The following is a 19185-nucleotide window of genomic DNA, read 5'->3' as shown; positions in this document are numbered from 1 at the left end:
GCTGTTGATTGTAGGCCTGAATGTAAAATGTATACTATAGAGAGGACCTGATCGCATTAATGCTACCGGTCAACTATAGTGGTAAACCGTAGTAATAATACCCAAAGCACCGTTGTGGTCAAATAGGGTCCACGTTTGTGTAGCGGCAAATAACACAGTCACACTGTGATTGAAGGTTTTTTATCGTTTGTTTGCCATGGTTTGGTTAGTTAGTTTAGCTAACAGAAGCTACATAAGCTAACCAGCTAGCAAAACCGTTAGCTTACACTAGCCACCTCCACACACACACTGTGGTGGAAAATCTGTAAATTAAATCTTACTAGTCTGTGTGTATATTATTAACTAACAGAGCTACAGACACAGACACACAGGAACACACACACACACACACACACACACACACACACACACACACACACACAGGCATACACACAGACAGACAAACACGCACAAAAAAAGCATACACAGGCAGAAGCACACAGAGGCGCAGTGACACAGAGCTACTCACACACACACACAGAGAGGCACCGGCACACACCAGCACACTCACACAGGCTTGCACCAGTATGTGTAAGATATTAATATTATAGTAATCAATAGAATGTTCATGATAGTAAGCTGATAAAAGTTAAATCACATGAGATACTCCACTGACATAAGATTGCAGGAGCCCTACACACACACATTTTAGGCTGGGAGAGTCCCGTAGGAGCCTAATGATACTAGTAAGATAAAATTCCAAAGGACCATCAAAACTTTGGCTACTCAGCAGAAATTAGAAGTTGCATTATAGACAGAGGGGCAGAGATTAGAAAATATAGGGTGACATCTACTGTATATAAGCCATTGCAAACTTTGTTTCAGGAGCACTGTCTGCAGACATGCTCAGGTTTGTGACGTTGGTATTGCACTGACTGAATAAACTTCTTGGGTCACACCCTGCCTGTCTGCTGGACTTTATGAGTATTTTCACCACAAGTAACAAGAACTTAGAGTTTTAACCAGATCAGAAGACTGTAAACTTTTCCTACTTTTAAACTATAAATCTGACACAACACACACACACACACACAGCCATATAGGCTGTTTATCTGGTTATTGGGGTGGCCCTCGAAAGGGCCGTTGTGTGGCTCAGAGGACCAATTTGACAACGTCAATTATACTGGCCATGAGCATGGTGTCACCCTCAGCGTTTTCGGAGTGACGGAGTTCACCTAAAACAGGCATAGAGCGACGGAGGTTGGTGTGCCTCACGAAACCCATATCCCTGAGGTAGGAATCCACAGACTTATATTATTGAGGGAACTCCTGGCCTGATTGAGGCGAGACAGGGCCTCAAAAGTCCCTCTCATCCACACTTTGCGTTCGTAAATATTAGAGAAAATTACCTGGGCCCTTGGGAACAGAGCCACCGCCAACGCAAGATCATATTTGATCCTGTGGGAGAGGTCTGAGCCGTTGGTGTATGCCAGGTCATTACCTCCCATGTTGATAATGAGGACCTGTGGTGGGACCTGATGCCTTTTCTCTGACTCCAACAAGGGCAGCAGTTGGCCCCACCGCATACCTCTCTGACCAAGCCACTCCACCTTGCAGGGCAGAGAGAGGTCCGGGACCCCTTGAGCCCTGGCATGGCACTCAAGCCAGAACATCCAGGAATCACCTACTACCCAAATTGTCGGCAACTCATGGTCTTAATGATGAGGAAATGTCTGTGACCTTGTGCTTAAAGTCCTTTGTGCGCATCCCTACACATTAGAGATGTTTTATGGTTGGATTGAATATTGCCTCTTATTGGTTATTGGTGTATGTAGGGTTCGACAGAGAGAGTCATTGGTCAGAACGGCATCGAACATTTCATAATGCACTGCAACAACTTAACTTGCAGGTAGGAAGTGAGGAGTGTATATTGTGTGGGGAACAGGTGAAGGTGATTGTGTCATTAGAAGATGTGAATGATGCAGGTGCGGGGGACTAAGAGGGTGAATGTAGTGCAGCTGGGAGAGTGATTGCTGGCTCTGAGTGAGATACAGGCTGAAGCGGGTGTGGGAGTTAAAAGGGGGCGTGGCAGGAGCGGAGATCAGCACAGACGTTACATTACATGTATAGTCATGCAAAACTCTTTTACTCATTTGTTTCTATCAAGGAAAGGGATCTGTGAATGTCATCAGCAGAAACTATATTGTCGGGCCATTTCCTGAGTCTGCTGAGTTAATGAGAAGGGCAGTAGGCCATTCTGTACTCTTCTGTACTCACACTTTCATTTCATTCCTTTGGTTGCTACCTACCGGTTCCTTTAAAGTAGTCCTAAAGTACACCATAGATCAGGTAGACCAGTGTTTCTCAAACTCTTTACAGTCCCGTACCCCTTCAGACATATAATCTCCAGCTCATATATATATATATATATATATATATATATATATATATATTTCATGTTTGTGAAAGACCTACACCGTAAGCCAACAGGATGTATCCATAACCCTAAGTAAGTATATGTCACGCAGCATGTAAGGCTAGCCTACTCATTATGAGGTGTAAGTGAATGGAGTACGTTTATCAAGTTGCCTGCATTTAAACAGGCAGAAGGAGCTGAGCTGCAGACACAGAGTTTCTGATAGTAGTGTCGTATTTGTAATAACTAAACATGTAATATACAGAATGTTTTATATGGTATACCATTCTATTATGCTCAATTTTACAATAAAAGGTCTTGTATAAATCAATAACCATACAACTATAATATAAATACAAATTTGGCCTGTAGATGGCAGTAGAGTTTAATGGACAGTTGAAGGGCCGTTTTGCATCCTCCTCAAAAAGAAGAAATGCTTTACATTTTACCTCAGACCAAAACGTACAATGGCAACAACTTGTACTTGACCCCTGTTGATAGGGGCAACCAGTAATGATGGAGGCAAATCAAAATCAAGTCAATGTTCAGTTTGTCATTGTTTAATATGGTTATCACCATATCTAATATAATATGTTCACAGCTTCAAAAAATATCCAGAATACTATTATGGTATAGCAGAATGTACTATACAAAAAACATATTCACAAACAGGTTTCTTTTCAGTGTCTCCCCCACATACACCAACAGTGTAATTACAACTAAAAAAGCAAATTTGTGCATGTAAATCTGGGTACAAACTAGGGATGCACCGATACCGATACTAGTATCATCTATCGGGTCGATACTACGTTAAAATACTCGTACTCGTCTCGTACTCGTTTTGAATTACCGATACCAAAAACCGATACCCAGTGTTGTGCCTGAACGCGGGTGCTTTCTTCTCCTCTACTGTCTATGCCTGGCAGGTGTGAGAGTGCCGAAGTTGCATAGAGGCCGAGAGCGGTATTGCAGACAGATAGAGATTTTAGAAAAAATATAGCTGGCAACATATTGAAACATATTTGTTGTCCTACCTGACCTACCACTCTCTGCCTTACTAGTGAGTAGCTTATTTGCCGTCTTGTTTTGTCATGTGTTGCACTTGCTTGATGTTTGACTGTGTAAGGAAAGTTTGACATAGTGTCAAAGTAGGTATGTCAACAGATTTCGCTAAATTTAGATCTTAGCATCGCGTTAGCTATGAGCAATTCCGTTGTGCTGTCTAAACGGCGATTTGGGCTCATTTTAAGATAAATGCTGACGACAGGAGTAAGGCACAGTGTAAGATCTGCACTGCTACAGTGTCGAGGGAGAAGGAAAGTACTCGTTTGACACAAAATATTTGATTAAACATCTGAAAACGCACCATAGTGTGGCTAAGCACACAAAGTTCACTCATGCCAGTGGGGCAAGAGATCAAAGCAACCAATCTTTACTGACGTCTTGCAAAATAAAAAAACGCGCACGCACACAGAGAGAGAGAGAAGGGGAGGAAGAGAGACAGACTTATAGTGCCACATAGGTGATTGTTAGGTAGCCGGAGACTCCTTGATCCTTTTGTAACTGAACTGTGCTCATGTGCTTATCCAGGAATAGTTCTGTTCACTTTTTGTCAAGCAGACATGTTGTTAACTATGGTTTGGGATAGCCTTCTGTTAATGTTGTTCTATAGGCTTGACATAATCTGCAGAGGATAAAATAAAATCTTTCATGGAAACCAAATCTAGGAAGTATCGGTACTCGGTATTGGCAAGTACACAAATAAAAATACTCATACTTGTATCGGTTTGTAAAAAAGTGGTATCGGTGCATCCCTAGTACAAACAAATGAATAATTTTAGGAGGCCAACCATCTGCTATGCTGAATACAGCTCTCAATGTGTCCCTGTATGCACACTTCATTTAAACATAATGCAGTCATTATTTAAACCTAATGCAGTCATTATTTTGGGTCTGGTGTGTAATGGGATCTTTGATTGGCTCTTCTTGGCTCTATTGGGACCAAGATTGTTTCTTCTTGGCTCTTATGGGATCTTTGATTGGTTCTTCTTGGATCTAACAGGATCTTTGATTGGCTCTTCTTTGATCTAACAGGATCTTTGATTGGGTCTTCTTGGCTTTAATGGGATATTTGATGCTTCTACTGATGGCATGTCTAAATGAGATGCTCTTTTGAAGTACCACCACCAGACCAGGACCCCAATGGCTACAACCAGGGTCAGTGAAACCACTATACCGATTATTAGTCCCACCTTGTTGCCTGAGAGAGAGAAAGAGGGAGTGGAACCGAGAGAGAGGGAGAGAGAGAGAGAGAGAGACAAAGAGAGGGAGGGACAGAGACAAAGAGAGAGAGAGGGACAGAGAGAGAGGGACAGTGAGAGAGAGAGAGAGAGAGAGAGAGGGAATGAAAGAGGGAGAGGGAGAGAGACAGACAAAGGACATAGCGTGAGTATAAATGATACATGACACGTGTCATGTGACAATGGTCACACTAGCTGTTTAACATATGTGCATTTAAGACAGCGATACAAATGTATTCAGTGCACACAAAAGCATAATTAGCCATTTGTAGCCATTTCATTCCTTGTTAGAGGTGGTAGAGGGGTTAGAAAGAGATGAGTCTTCCAGCTTTGGGGCGCTTAAACCTAAAAACGAATGCAGTAATGAAACATGATGTGAAGGTGATCTCAGTATCCAACTCACCCTTCACCTCGATGCTCATCACAGCAGAGGCCTGTCCTTGAGTGTTGCTGATGACACACTCATAAACACCTGCGTTGACTGCAGTGGCAGAGTCAATCAGGAGTGTGTTGTTGTCCTTATTCGGTAACACCACACCCTTGTGTCTCCATTGATATGAGGGCCTGGGGTTGGCATCACCCACACACATCAACTCCAGTTTGTTGCCAGCAAAGATGGACACATTCCCACTGGTTTTAATCACCCTGGGTTTGTCTTCCAAGAGATGGGAGGAGACATGATAAGAATGACAAATTTACACAAGGGGAGCTACAACACTTCATTGAGTCATTTTCATGTTTCATGAAACATCAACATACTTCCAGCTAGATATAAGATCTGGTCAGAGGGTAGTTAATATAAATACAATATATATATTATGTATATAACATAAGATAAGATCAACTTGTATTAATCCCTGTAGGGAAATCCAGGTGTTATAGCAGCAAGGTAACATTATATATAGAATATTTTACCAGAAATAGCTCAGTTTGTAACGAATCTCTTATGTTTTAAAAAACATGAAATGTATGCCTTTATATTTTGAAAGACTTACAAAATACTTCAAGCCCTACACTAGATCTGGTCTCAGGGATGAACTCAGCTGTGTTCAGATCCAGTTTGGCTGCACAGTGGTAGGAGGCTTCATGGTCCTCTCTGGAAGCTGTAAGATTCAGCTTAGTTCTCACAGTGACGTCCTCGGATAGATCGCCCTCAATAGAGAACTGAGAGAAGCCTGAGCGTTTCAGCTCAGTGTCCCCTCTGAACCAGATGACAGTGAGGTTCTTAGCTGGAGCAACACTCTGAACAACACACTGCAGCAAGTACTCCTGTCCCTCAAGCAGTGCACCAGTGTGGTCAAATACGCCAAGGGTCACATTCTCTGGAATTTCTGTGGAGGTACACAGACGCAGATGCAGACGCAGACAAAGACAAAGACACAGACATGATAGATAAGTAGAGAGACAAAAATCACATTGATATTTAAAATGACAACTGACAATAACAATGCCGTTCATTATTATTGTACATACGAGATAAAATGCACACCCAGAGTACAGTCAATACAGATAAGTTAGCTAAAAGTGAACTATAACACAATACAAACACAATGTAAACACAACACATGTTTACTGTATGTTAAATGGTCATATAGTCAGGACTTTTTGTAGAAACACACACACACACACACACACACACACACACACACACACACACACACACACACACACACACACACACACACACACACACACACACACAAACTTTACATTTGTGTATATATTTGCTCAAATGCAGCATGGGTCATTAGTTTCATTTCAACCTAAGCTAGCCTCATTGTGAGTTCCAATGACATTTTACTAGTGGGTTGGTAAGTCTTCACAAATTCTATTCCATCTTCCGTTCTAAGGTAGTGAAGCAAAGAAACTACGATCAAACGGTAGATTCATACAATAACAACATTAGGGACAGCTTAATAAGATAGACAGCATACTGAACTCTGTGGCAGGGCCCAACAAATTCACTTACTGTAGATGGTGATGGGCAGATGGGTCTCACATTGCCCGTGCTCCTCAGAAGTGGTGTAGCACGTTACGCCAGACTTCAGTGACCATTTAGTGACGTTGGGCACACTCCACACCAACTGTTGTAAATCGGTTTCCGTTTTAGCTCCCACTGTTGCCTCCCAGCCTATTATAAGTGCTTTGGATTGAGCACTACACGTTGCTGTGGCCAGTCCTCCATACTTCACCACCAGAATGGGGGGATCAATGACTGGCTCCTTCCCAGTGCAGTCCTGATCTGCACCCCAGAAAAAGAGGGAGTGAGGGAGAGAAGAATGCAGTAATGAAACATGCAAAGGAGGTCTCAGCATCCAACTCACCCTTCACTTCGATGCTCATCACAACACGGGTCTCTCCTATTCTGTTGCGGATGAAACACGTATAAACACCCGAGTTGTCTGCAGTGGCAGAGTCAATCAGGAGTGTGTTGTTGTCCTTATTCGGTAAAACCACACCCTTGTGTCTCCATTGATATGAGGGCCTGGGGTTGGCATCACCCACACACATCAACTCCAGTTTATTGCCAGCAAAGATGGACACTTTCCCACTGGTTTTAATCACCCTGGGGATGTCTTCAAAGGAGGGGAGGAGACATGATAAGAATGACAATTAAAAAAAAAATCTCCTAACAGAACACGCTCAGTTTGTAATGAATGTCTGTTATGTTCTTAAAAAAAAATGTATGCATTTATATTTTGAAAGACTTACAATGTACTTCCAGCTGGATACTAGATCTGGTCTCAGGGATGGGCTCAGCTGTGTTCAGATCCAGTCTGGCTGCACAGTGGTAGGAGGCTCCATGGTCCTCTCTGGAAGCTTTCAGATTCAGCTTAGTTCTCACAGTGACGTCCTTGGATAGATCACCCTCAATAAAGAACTGAGAGAAGCCTGAGCGTTTCAGCTCAGTGTCCCCTTTGAACCAGATGACAGTGAGGTTCTCAGCTGGAGCAACACTCTGAACAACACACTGCAACCTGTACTGCTGTCCCTCAAGTAGAGGACCAGTGTGGCGAAATACGTCAAGGGTCATATAATCTGGAAGTTCTGTAGAGGTACCATCACACAGACACAGACACAGACACAGACACAGACACAGACACACACAGGCACAGACACACACACAGATGAGATAGATAGGAAGAGAGACAAAAATAACATTGATTTTAAAAATGTCAATTGACAATAACGTTGCCGTTTAATATTACTGTCCATAAGAGGTAGAATGTGCATACAATGTACAGTCCATACAGATAAGTAAGCTAAAAGTGAACTATCACAGAATACGCACACAATAACAAACAATGTAGACACAACACATGTATAATGTATGTTCAATGGTCATATTGTCAGCCATTTGTAGAAAAACACTCACACTCACACACACACACACACACACTGTCGCAGCCCAGCTCTCACCACGACGCAACAAGGGAATTTCAAAGCATTATTTTATTAACTCTTTAAAGCACTCAAACATTACAACAAAGGTAGTCAAAAACGAACAGAAAATAGGGGAAGCCCTACGCCTTGCACCCAGTGCAACTAGCGCCTTCCCCTCTGTCTCTCACTCTCTTGTCTGTTTCCCCTCTGTCTTTCTCACTGACTATTTAACTCTTAACAAATGAGTTGCTGCTCAGGTGCCAAACTAGCCTAACTATTTGCACCTGAGCTTGCAATCAGTGGTCGCCGACCTCACTAGGCCCCAGAGCACCTCCCCTGGGTCCTAGAGCCTGCCCTGTATAGTCCTGGTCACCCATGTTAACCTAAGTGGGAGCCTAAGAGCAGCTTGGGCTACCACACACCCTCCCCCTTAACTTCAGGCCCTTCCCGGGGCTAAAAGGAAGGTTTTAATTATTTTCTTTAAACCTAAATACAAGTGTCAGTCAAAAACACATTCAGGAAAACACCAACATTTCAATTCCCATTCAACATAGTGTCCACGTCACCACAATTTCAATTACGATTCAACATAAAGTGTCCATCTTAGTCAGTCTCCAACTTTTGGTCTTTCCGTGTCAGTTCCCAGTTTGTCTGTCCATTTCGTTCTGGCTTTGGGGTTTACCCTTCCCCCTTCCGGTCGTGGACTCTCTGCCGCTCTTTCTCTTTTTGAGAGTTCAGTCTCTGTGCACCAGGTCGAAGCATGGCGGCCATTTTGTGTTGTGGCAGCCAAGCCACCAGGGGAATGTCACATATCCCTCGTCCGCGACCTGACGTCCACAGCATGATACACGAGGCCCAAAAGTCTTCACGGCAGGACAGGACATCTGGGTCTCCACAGCGCAATCGGGGTCTGAGAACGACAGAGAGGTTACAAGAGTGGCAGTTTAGGAGCCATCCACTTACCCTGCCGTTTGTCGCTTCTTCCCTCGTTTTCTCTGTCTTCTCCGATTGTGCACTTGAGACCAGGCCAGTGATTTCCCCGTCTTCTGTTGCCTCTCCAGTTGCCAACTCCTCACTGTTTAAGGCAAGCTGCCTATTCAAATGCGCCTTTGCTTCCAGCTTCTTCAGCTCCTCATGCATCACCTCAGGGAAGCAATCGCCCACCTCTGGCAGGGTGAAGAGTCCCTTCCTCTTGAGCGCAGCGGGTTCGGGCACGTCTTTGCCATCCGTCTCTGCCTTCTTCAGGGTCCTCTGCTTTAGTGCACTGACTTCTTTCTCCTCGCTGGCCATCTCTTCTAACTGCATGGTGACGGCATCCACCTCCTGCTCCAGCCTCTCGTAGGTCTCCAGTTTGACCTGCTGCTCGCTGACCTGAGCCTGGAGCTCCACCACTCGTTTCTCTGATGCCGACTGCAGCTCATAAAACTCCTTAGTCAGGACCTTGAGTTTCTTCTGGTGTTTCTCACACTCCATCTGACTCAGGCTGAGGGCGCGGGCCATCTCCTCCTGCACCATCCGAGCGCGCTCAGACTCAAAGGTCTTCAGCTTCAGCTGGTTCGACAGCTCTGCCACACGACTATCTGATCCCACCTGGAGCTGCCTGAGCTGGTCCAGCAGCTGGTCTTGTTTGGCCTGCCTCTCCTTTTCAGCATTCACAGCCCTCTCCTTCTCCAGCACAGCACGGTCCCTCATCTCACGCAAACTCTGGTTCTCCCGCTCATACCTCTCCTTAGAGGCGCGCTGCAGACTCTCCATCTCCTGGCCGGTCTTCAGGCGGATGTGTTCCAGCTCGTCACGCAGCTTACGCTCATACTCAATCTTATAGTGGTCTCTGGAGGGGAGGTATTCTTCGTCGGCCTCCTCGTGTGCACTCTTGGCATTGGTGTCTTTGGCCACATCCCCCTCTTCAGCGAGGTAGTCATGGGCATCACCATCATCGTCAGCGTGCTCATCATCAGCGTTTTTATCAACAGCTTTGTCACCTGGAACTTCATCACACTCTTCCTCATCATCATTATTGACATGATTTTCATGGACATAATTTTTATCAACTTCATCGAATTCATCGGCATTTTCATTGACAGAATCATCAACATCACCTTCATAATCGACATCAGGGACATCATCGTCATCTTCCTCGATGAACTCACCCAGGAACACACGCTCATTGGTCCTGGTCATCTTTGGTAGAGCCTCCCAGGCCTGGGCCATCTTAGCCGCCGCTCCATGCGGTTGGTAACCTGCTTCAAACTGCATTTCCTCTTTTATGACAGTAAGCCTTTCAGTTACCTTCGGTTTTTCGGCCCCCTGAGTCAGCTTCTCCATGACCTCTTCTAGGTCCTCATCAGGTAAATCAGCAGATGCCTGTTTGCAGAGCTCCAGCAGGGCTCCCTGAAGTCTTTGCTGCCCCTGCAAGATGGTGGCCAACATCTCCTCCATCGCGGGATCCATAGTCCACATCTTCTTCACTTTAGCTGAGCAGTCTGCCCGTAGTCCCCCTCTTCGGCGACTTCGCTGGGTCACTCTGCCCCTCTTCAGTCAGCGTGGGTCACTGTGCCCGCATTCTCCACCATATGTCGCAGCCCAGCTCTCACCACGACGCAACAAGGGAATTTCAAAGCATTATTTTATTAACTCTTTAAAGCACTCAAACATTACAACAAAGGTAGTCAAAAACGAACAGAAAATAGGGGAAGCCCTACGCCTTGCACCCAGTGCAACTAGCGCCTTCCCCTCTGTCTCTCACTCTCTTGTCTGTTTCCCCTCTGTCTTTCTCACTGACTATTTAACTCTTAACAAATGAGTTGCTGCTCAGGTGCCAAACTAGCCTAACTATTTGCACCTGAGCTTGCAATCAGTGGTCGCCGACCTCACTAGGCCCCAGAGCACCTCCCCTGGGTCCTAGAGCCTGCCCTGTATAGTCCTGGTCACCCATGTTAACCTAAGTGGGAGCCTAAGAGCAGCTTGGGCTACCACAACACACACACACACACACACACACACACACACACACACACACACACACACATAAACACACACACAGACACACACACACACACACATATACACATTTTATATTCATGTGTATGTTTGCTGAAAAGCAGCATGGGTCTTAGTTTCATTTCAGCCTAATCTTCCCCATTGTGAGTTCCAATGACATTTTACTATTGGTAGGTCTAGAACTTCACAAATTCTGTTCTAAGGTAGTAAAGCAAAGAAACTACGACCAAACGATAGATTCATACAATAACAACATCATGGACAGCTTAATAAGATAGACAGCATACTGAACTCTATGGCAGCGCACAACACATTCACGTACTGTAGATGGTGATGGGCAGATGGGTCGCACATCGCCCGTGCTCCTCAGAACTGGTGTAGCACGTTACGCCAGACCTCAGTGCCCATTCAGTGACGCTGGGCACACTCCACGCCAGCTGTTGTACATCGTTTTCCGTTTTAGCTCCCACTGTTGCCTCCCAGCCTATTATAAGTGCTTTGTATTGAGCGCTACAGTTTGCTGTGGCCGGTTCTCCGTACCTCGCCACCAGACTGGGGGGATCAATGACTGGCTCCTTCCCAGCGCAGTCCTGACCTGCACCCCAGAAAAAGAGGAGAACAGTGAGCAGTGAGCATGTAGGGGTGCAGCTAAGTCTGGCAGAACCAAACAGTTCATGAACCATCAGCTCAGACACCAGAAAGTGTCAGTCCTTTCGAGTTTTTTTATTTAACCATTTAGTTTTTCTAAACAGCACAACCTTAAAAAAGCGATTAAGGAGTGAGGTTAGCGGAGTTGGACAATTCAGATTCGACTTGCGGTCATTTCTCAATCCCTCCCTCCAGCTTGCATCCTGTCTCGCATTACTGTCCTTTCTGATTAAATGCAAAAAAGCCCAAACATGAAGCTAATAAATAAAATAACACATTTGCTGAATTTAAGCAAATTGTCCTCGATATTGAGAAAATAATTCTTATGGTATTTAGGCAAATGTACTTGTTTTAAGTGTAGCTTTACTGATTTCAAGATAATTTGTCTAACATATAGCCTTATTCCAAGATGATGGTGCTATTATTTGCTGAATACAAGCACATTTTCTACATTTCAAGGAAATAATTCTTATTTTTTTTACACACACACACATCCACCGTTATCCTTATTAGCATGACAACAATGGAAGAGGCATGCAGTAAGTTATTTGTAAAAAAAAATAAATAGATGTTACGGAATTTATAATGAGGGAGAGAGACAGAGAAAACCAGAGGGACAGAGAGAGAGAGAGAGAGAGTGGGAAAGTGGGAGAGGGACAGAGAGAGAGAGAGAGAGAGAGAGAGAGTGGGAGAGGTAGAGGGATATTAGAGAGATAGAGAGGGAGTGAGAGAGAGAGAGGAAGAGGGACAGAGAGAAAAAGGGAGAGGGACAGAGAGAGAGAGAGGGAGTGAGAAAGAGGGAGTGAGAAAGAGGGAGTGAGCGAGAGAGGAATGCAGTAATGAAACATGCAAAGGTCTCAGTATCCAACTCACTCTTCACCTCGATGCTCATCACAGCAGAGGCCTGTCCTTGAGTGTTGCTGATGACACACTCATAAACACCTGCGTTGTCTGCAGTGGCAGAGTCAATCAGGAGTGTGTTGTTGTCCTTATTCGGTAACACCACACTCTTGTGTCTCCATTGATATGAGGGCCTGGGGTTGGCATCACCCACACACATCAACTCCAGTTTGTTGCCAGCAAAGATGGACACATTCCCACTGGTTTTACTCACCCTGGGTTTGTCTTCAAAGAGATGGGAGGAGACATGATAAGAATGACAATTGAAAAAAAGTATCAGAACTAGTTCACTTTGTAACGAATCTCTGTTATGTTCTTTAAAAAGTTGAAATGTATGCATTTATATTTTTGAAAGACTTACAATATACTTCCAGCTGGATACTAGATCTGGTCTGAGGGATGAACTCAGCTGTGTTCAGATCCAGTTTGGCTGCACAGTGGTAGAAGGCTTCATGGTCCTGTCTGGAAGCTGTAAGACTCAGCTTAGTTCTCACAGTGACGTCCTTGGATAGATCGCCCCCAATAGAGAACTGAGAGAAGCCTGAGTGTTCCAGCTCAGTGTCCCCTCTGAACCAGATGACAGTGAGGTTCTTAGCTGGAGCAACGCTCTGAACAACACACTCCAGCCAGTACTCCTGTCCCTCAAATAGTGCACCAGTGTGGTTTAATAAGCTAAGGGTCACATTCTCTGGAATTTCTGTAGAGGTACACACACACACACACACACACACACACACACACACACACACACACACACACACACACACACACACACACACACACACACACACACACACACACACACACACACACAACAAGTACAAGCTTAAAGTGAACTATAACACGATACACACAGCAAATATGGACACATTTTACATTTATGTATATGTTTGCTTAAAAGCAGCAAGGGTCATTAGTTTCATTTCAACCTAAGCTAACTCATTGTGAGTTCCAATGACATTTTAATAGTGGGTTGGTAGGTATAGAACATCACAAATTCTATTCCATCTTCTGTTCTAAGGTAGTGACGTTCTAAGGTAGAGACGCAAAAAAAGAACGATCAAACGATATATTCATACAATAATAATATCATAGACAGCTTAATAAAATAAACAGCATACAGTACTCTATGGCAGGGCACAACACATTCACTCACGGTATATGGTGATGGGTAGATCGGTCTCGCATTGCCCGTATTCATCAGAACTGGCAAAGCACTTAATGCCACGCCCCAGTGCCCATTCAGTGACGCTGGGCACACTCCACATCAGCTGTTGTAAATCGTTTTCCGTATTAGCTCCCACTGTTGTCTCCCAGCCTATCATGAGTGCTTTCGATTGAGATCTACAGTTTGCTGTGGCCGGTTCTCCGTACCTCACCACCAGACTGGGGGGATCAATGACTGGCTCCTTCCCAGCGCAGTCCTGACCTGCACCCCAGAAAAAGAGGAGAACAGTGAGCAGTGAGCATGTAGGGGTGCAGCTAATTCTAGCAGGACCAAACAGTTCATGAATCATCTCAGCAGGTTCTTTTAAGTATGAGATGTACACCTGACTCTCCTCTCTGAGGTGGGAAATTGAAGTTCAGAAAGTGACAGTTCTTTCGAGTAATTTTTTAGTTTACCATTCATGTTTTCTAAACAACACAACCTGAAAGGGCGAGCAAGGAGTGAGGTCAGCTGAGTTGGACACAAAAATAATAATTCCATTTCTGAACTCCTCATTTCTGAATTCCTCATCTGCAGTGACCTCATTGCCATACACATCAAACTTGTGCTGCTAATAGATAGCCGAACTTTGGGCTAACTTCAGTTCCACGTGCTTGGCACATTCTCCAACTTTTAAACAGAGGTTTTTAAACGGAACTCTCAAAAGTATTCAAGAATAACTAACAGTCCAGGCACCTTTAACAGGCACCTGTGCCATATCAACTTAACCCAACCCAGGGAGGATAAATGTTTTGGCCAAAATAATGAAATTATTGTAACATTCATCAGCAATGTCTCATAAAGCTAGCTCAATGAGACTGTGTCATAAATAGACAGAGGACTATTTCTAAATAAATTCACCAAAGTTACCTTTTAAAATTTGACCTTCAGCCGACACAGTAGCCAAATGATACTAGTAAGATACAATTACAAAGGACCATCAAAAATAGGCTTGTAGGCAGTAGCTGGATGTAATCATTGAAGAAAGTCAAGTAAGTTAATGGAAAGCTCTGCTTTAATCAGTGAAATTAGCACACATACCCCCACACACACTTCTTGTGTTTTGCGCTTCGTGAAATGAAACACAAAACTTTCTTGCACACTGGAGAACTGAGAAAGAGAGAACAATAAGTGTTCCCTTACATTTTTTCAAGAGGCATAAAGCTTTCTTACCTGACACATAATAATCCACTGGATACAGAACAGTGATCCAGAGAAGTCCCCAAAGGAAAAAATCCATTTTGTGTTCAGAGATCGAGACAATCAGAATGCCTAGTGGCAAGAACTGCGTGGGTTGCTAGGGACAGCCTGGTAAAACTGAATAAACCATAATGGAAACTTGCTGAAAGATGTTTGTCCCTGATCATTTCCTGGAGATATATTGCACTGTCCAAAACAAATATCATAAAAAAGAGAACAATAGGCGTTCACATATTTTTAAAGTGAGTAAAGCTTTCTTACTTGACTCATAACAAGTCCACTGAACACAGATGAGTGTTCCAGAGACGTCCCTGAAGTTAAAATTCCATATGTGCGTTCAGAGGTTGAGACTCGCAATCAGAATGCCTGCCGATAAACTGGGTTGGTAACAAGAAACAGGAAGGAAGTGTCTTGCCCTTCCCAGATCATTTCCTGGAGAATTGCACACACAAACTGATGTGTGACAAACAATGTAATCTTAATAAGATGAAATATCTTAAAACAAGGCAATATATGCTTGTTTTTTGTCTGATGAGATATTTCTTCTTTCTAGGCATTTTTTATGTTAGAGTATTTCACTTGCGTCAAGCATTTAACTCCTTAATTATCTTAATTAGGTATTATAACTTGTTACTGAGATTGTATTGTTCTGGGCAAGTTTATGCTTGAAACTAGTTTGATCACCACTGACCAGTACAAAACTGCTTTGTCAAAGTCAGAATTTAAGACAAATTAACCTGTTTTTAGTCTGGCCACACTGGCCACACTTTTTTTTTTATCTTAAGTCAAATTTTCCTGTTCTGTTGGCAGATAATTTTACTTATTTTAAGAAATATATCCCCCATTGTATTCCTTTTTTGTTTCTTTTTAAAAGTATAATTTTTGCAGTGTGTACTTTCGGGGTAATTTTTTATTTTTATTTTCGAACTCCTTTCGAAGTTTATGGCCGTCCTCCCATCCAGCAAAGGAGCTGGTTCATGAAGCATCTCAGTGTCTGTCTGCGGTGCCTCTTAAAGGCACCTTCTCTTCCTTTAATCACATTATAGGAGCAGTAGGTGCCTTGAAATCACCTCTGCCAGTCCAGAAGTGGTTGTTCCTGCTTTCACACTGAGTTCCTGCATGTAAACCAGATAAAAAAATTCTACCAACTAACCCCACTATGTATTTTCATATACCTTTATACCGTTTTTAAAATATTAAAGAATATGAATAAAGTATCTGCCATAGACTGACATTGGGCCATGTGACGTCATTTTTTTATTTTACCAGTGTCTTCCTTAAATTGGAAAAGGAAATCTAGCAGCTAGTCTCCATTATCATGATTTTTTTTCTTCATCCTGATCATGTGGATCAACTCAAAACCTAAAGAAAAACCTTAAAATAGGACAAATAAGTTAAATTAAGTGTGTAAGGCAGCTGATCCACATGTTTAGGATGAGTATTGTGACTGCCAGGTATATAAAAAAAAATGACATTCAGAGAACACTTACACATGCTATAGTTTGTCAGAGACATTGTTAATGATTTGTTGTATGACAAATAAATTAATCATTATGAATCATATAAAATTGAATCGTATCGTATCGCATTAGTAGCTGCTTTTATGTATCTTTAATATATCGGATCGTTGGCAGTGCATCGAGATGTGTATCGCATCGTCCTCAGTATGGAGATGCACATCCCTACTCTGCAGCCAAGACCTTTCCCACCACATTCTCTGTGATCGTGCACTCCCTCCCAACAGGTGGCGAAAAAGCGTCATCAGGAAGTGCAAGGAATAAAATCCGCATTCACTTTCTTTAATGAAGAATCAGGTCGATGGTGCTGATAATAACTGTCATCACCAATATAACCAGAGATATTATTTTACTTATCTAAGAATGGTGACCACTTGTGTCGTGCCTTGTTGCCGTAAACGATCAGACAGATGTCCTCAGCTACGTTACTTCAGAATACCAGCGATACGGACAAATGAGGGAAGCCTGACAAGACAACTTAGTGACAGGAGAAGGGCTACATGGATAGCGAGGATAAACCGAGCGAACTTCCAACCCACGGCTGCTCATAGAGTGTGCTCACTACACTTTGCAAAAGGTAAAGACTTCATGAAGCCACGGTCTGTCTCTCCGTTACCGACGTCCCCGCTTTGGTGGGGTTTGTTTGTTTTTACAGGCTACGTGTGATCCTCAGTACGGTGATTCTAGTGAAGAGTTGCTGTTCGATTGGAAGATGTGCTGAACAAGCAGCCAGTCAATTTCACTGGATAATGACAACCATTAAATAAGTCCAACCTGTATATTCTCGTGTCCTTTCAATATGTTTTATATATCTACTTAACTCAATCTAATACCTTAGGGTAGGCCTATTGATAGCCTGTCTTTTTGTATACCTAACTTTAAAAAAAATCACACTAGCCCACAGTTGGTTTATGGTGTGAATTTAGAGAAAAGTGAACTTTAATTTAACAATTCTTACAAATATTGATTTCACTGTCGTATACACTTTGTGTATAATAGTTACTCTCCATTGCAGTGCACTCAGTTTGTTAATAAGTTCCTATCTTTTTCTTAACTGTGGTATTTAGCTAAGTTAGTAAGTAGGCCTAGTCTTTTCCAGTAGAATGAACTCTGTTTTGTGCGTCCATGAAACAGAAGTAAAAATGAATTAGGTTATCTGCTGAAGGGTTCGTTGTATAGTTAGAAAAGGGGGTTGCTCATAATGACAGTTATTCCATGTGTTGTCAGGTGAACCATCTCAACTCTATGATCGAGCAAATCCAGACTGGGCCCCCTCATTGAAGTTAGAAGTAACTTTGGAAGCCATCACTCATACTGACAAAGTAGGCTGCTATAACTTATCAACAACTAGTTAATCTTGCGTTTCTGTTGAATTGAGTTTGGGATATTTATAATAAAGCATGCAAGATACTGGCTGCTATAAGTATCTTGCATGTTTTATTATAAATATCCCAAACTCACTTCAACAGAAACGCAAGCTTAACTAGTAGATGCCTGTGTGATATGCTGGATCTGTATTTTTCCCCCTCGGCCTCTACACCTCTGACATAGCAGATGCAAATGGCAGATCTTGAGCAACAATTCTTTGGAACCATGTACAACCATAGCTTTCAATGCAAATTATGTAGTTATTTTCAGCAGTTGGGCTACTTACTGTAAATATTTGTTCAATATTTACTACTTACTGTAATAAAGTTAAAAAGCTAATTGGCAGTAAATTGGCTGTCGAGGTCAAATAACATCACCCTTTCGCGAAAAATGAATCGCGTTACTGTAACTTTATCTGTTGAATATACGTGCTAAATGAGTACATGTTAATGTAGATTAACATTGTAAAAATGATGTTTTGCAGAAGTGTGTGGACCCACCTACCCGACCCCTTTCCTGTGCTTCAGAGCCCAATGGCGTCGATTCATCAGGTTCGGGCAGGAATGGCAGAGAGGAGTCATCAGAAGGCGCCTCCCTGAGGGGGTTACATGTGAGGCTGGTAGACTGCCGTGACAGACTGGGACCACATGGAGTTCTGATAATAAAGACAGACGGAGGTGAGGGACACCATAACTAATAACAATAATAATAATAATAATAATCATTATTATTATCATGATGATGATACATTTTTTTATTTTATTTAATGGTGCCTTTCATGGCACTCAAGGTCACCGATCTCCACATCACAAGAGAACACACGCAGCTGAGAAGCCTTACCAGTGCTCGCAGTGTGACAAGCACTTCTCTCTCAGGTCGAACTTCAGGAAGCACCAGAGAGTGCACAGCGGAGAGAGACCATACCGCTGCACGCAGTGTGGCGTGTCCTTCACTCAGGTGTCCAACCTGAAGAGGCACAGGTATCAGCACACTGGGGAGCTGCTTCACGTCTGCTCTGTGTGTGGGAAAGCTTTTGCTCGACAGGACCTTCTCAAAAAACACAACCGAGTTCATACCGGGGAGAGACCGTACACTTGCACTCAGTGTCCAAAGTCTTTTTCATGGGTTTCGTCGCTCAGACATCATTTGACTACCCATGTGGATCAGACTTCGGAGAACTTGCAGGGTACCTTGTGTGTCCTCGGGGACCACCGGAGACCCCCTGCAGGGGAAAAGCCTTATCAGTGCTCACACTGTGATAAAAGC

General features: G+C 43.3%; 1 protein-coding gene across 1 annotated transcript in view; it reads right to left on the bottom strand.

Moving 5' to 3' along the window:
• The window catches only part of LOC308366923 (vascular cell adhesion protein 1-like), a 46144-nt gene extending 33466 nt beyond the window's left edge, over positions 1-12678 (bottom strand). Inside the window, exons 1-3 of the mRNA XM_080840722.1 lie at positions 12601-12678; positions 11402-11674; positions 7408-7743 (exon numbers count right to left, since the gene is read on the bottom strand). Of these exons, the coding sequence (XP_080696848.1) occupies positions 7408-7743; positions 11402-11674; positions 12601-12619 (628 nt within the window). The 5' untranslated portion in view covers positions 12620-12678. The remainder of the gene's footprint in view (positions 1-7407; positions 7744-11401; positions 11675-12600) is intronic.
• Between the last annotated feature and the right edge of the window lie 6507 nt (positions 12679-19185).

Source organism: Sprattus sprattus (assembly GCF_963457725.1).
Source record: "Sprattus sprattus genome assembly, chromosome: 1".
Classification (NCBI taxonomy): domain Eukaryota; kingdom Metazoa; phylum Chordata; class Actinopteri; order Clupeiformes; family Clupeidae; genus Sprattus; species Sprattus sprattus.
This window is presented reverse-complemented; position numbering and strand designations above follow the sequence as displayed.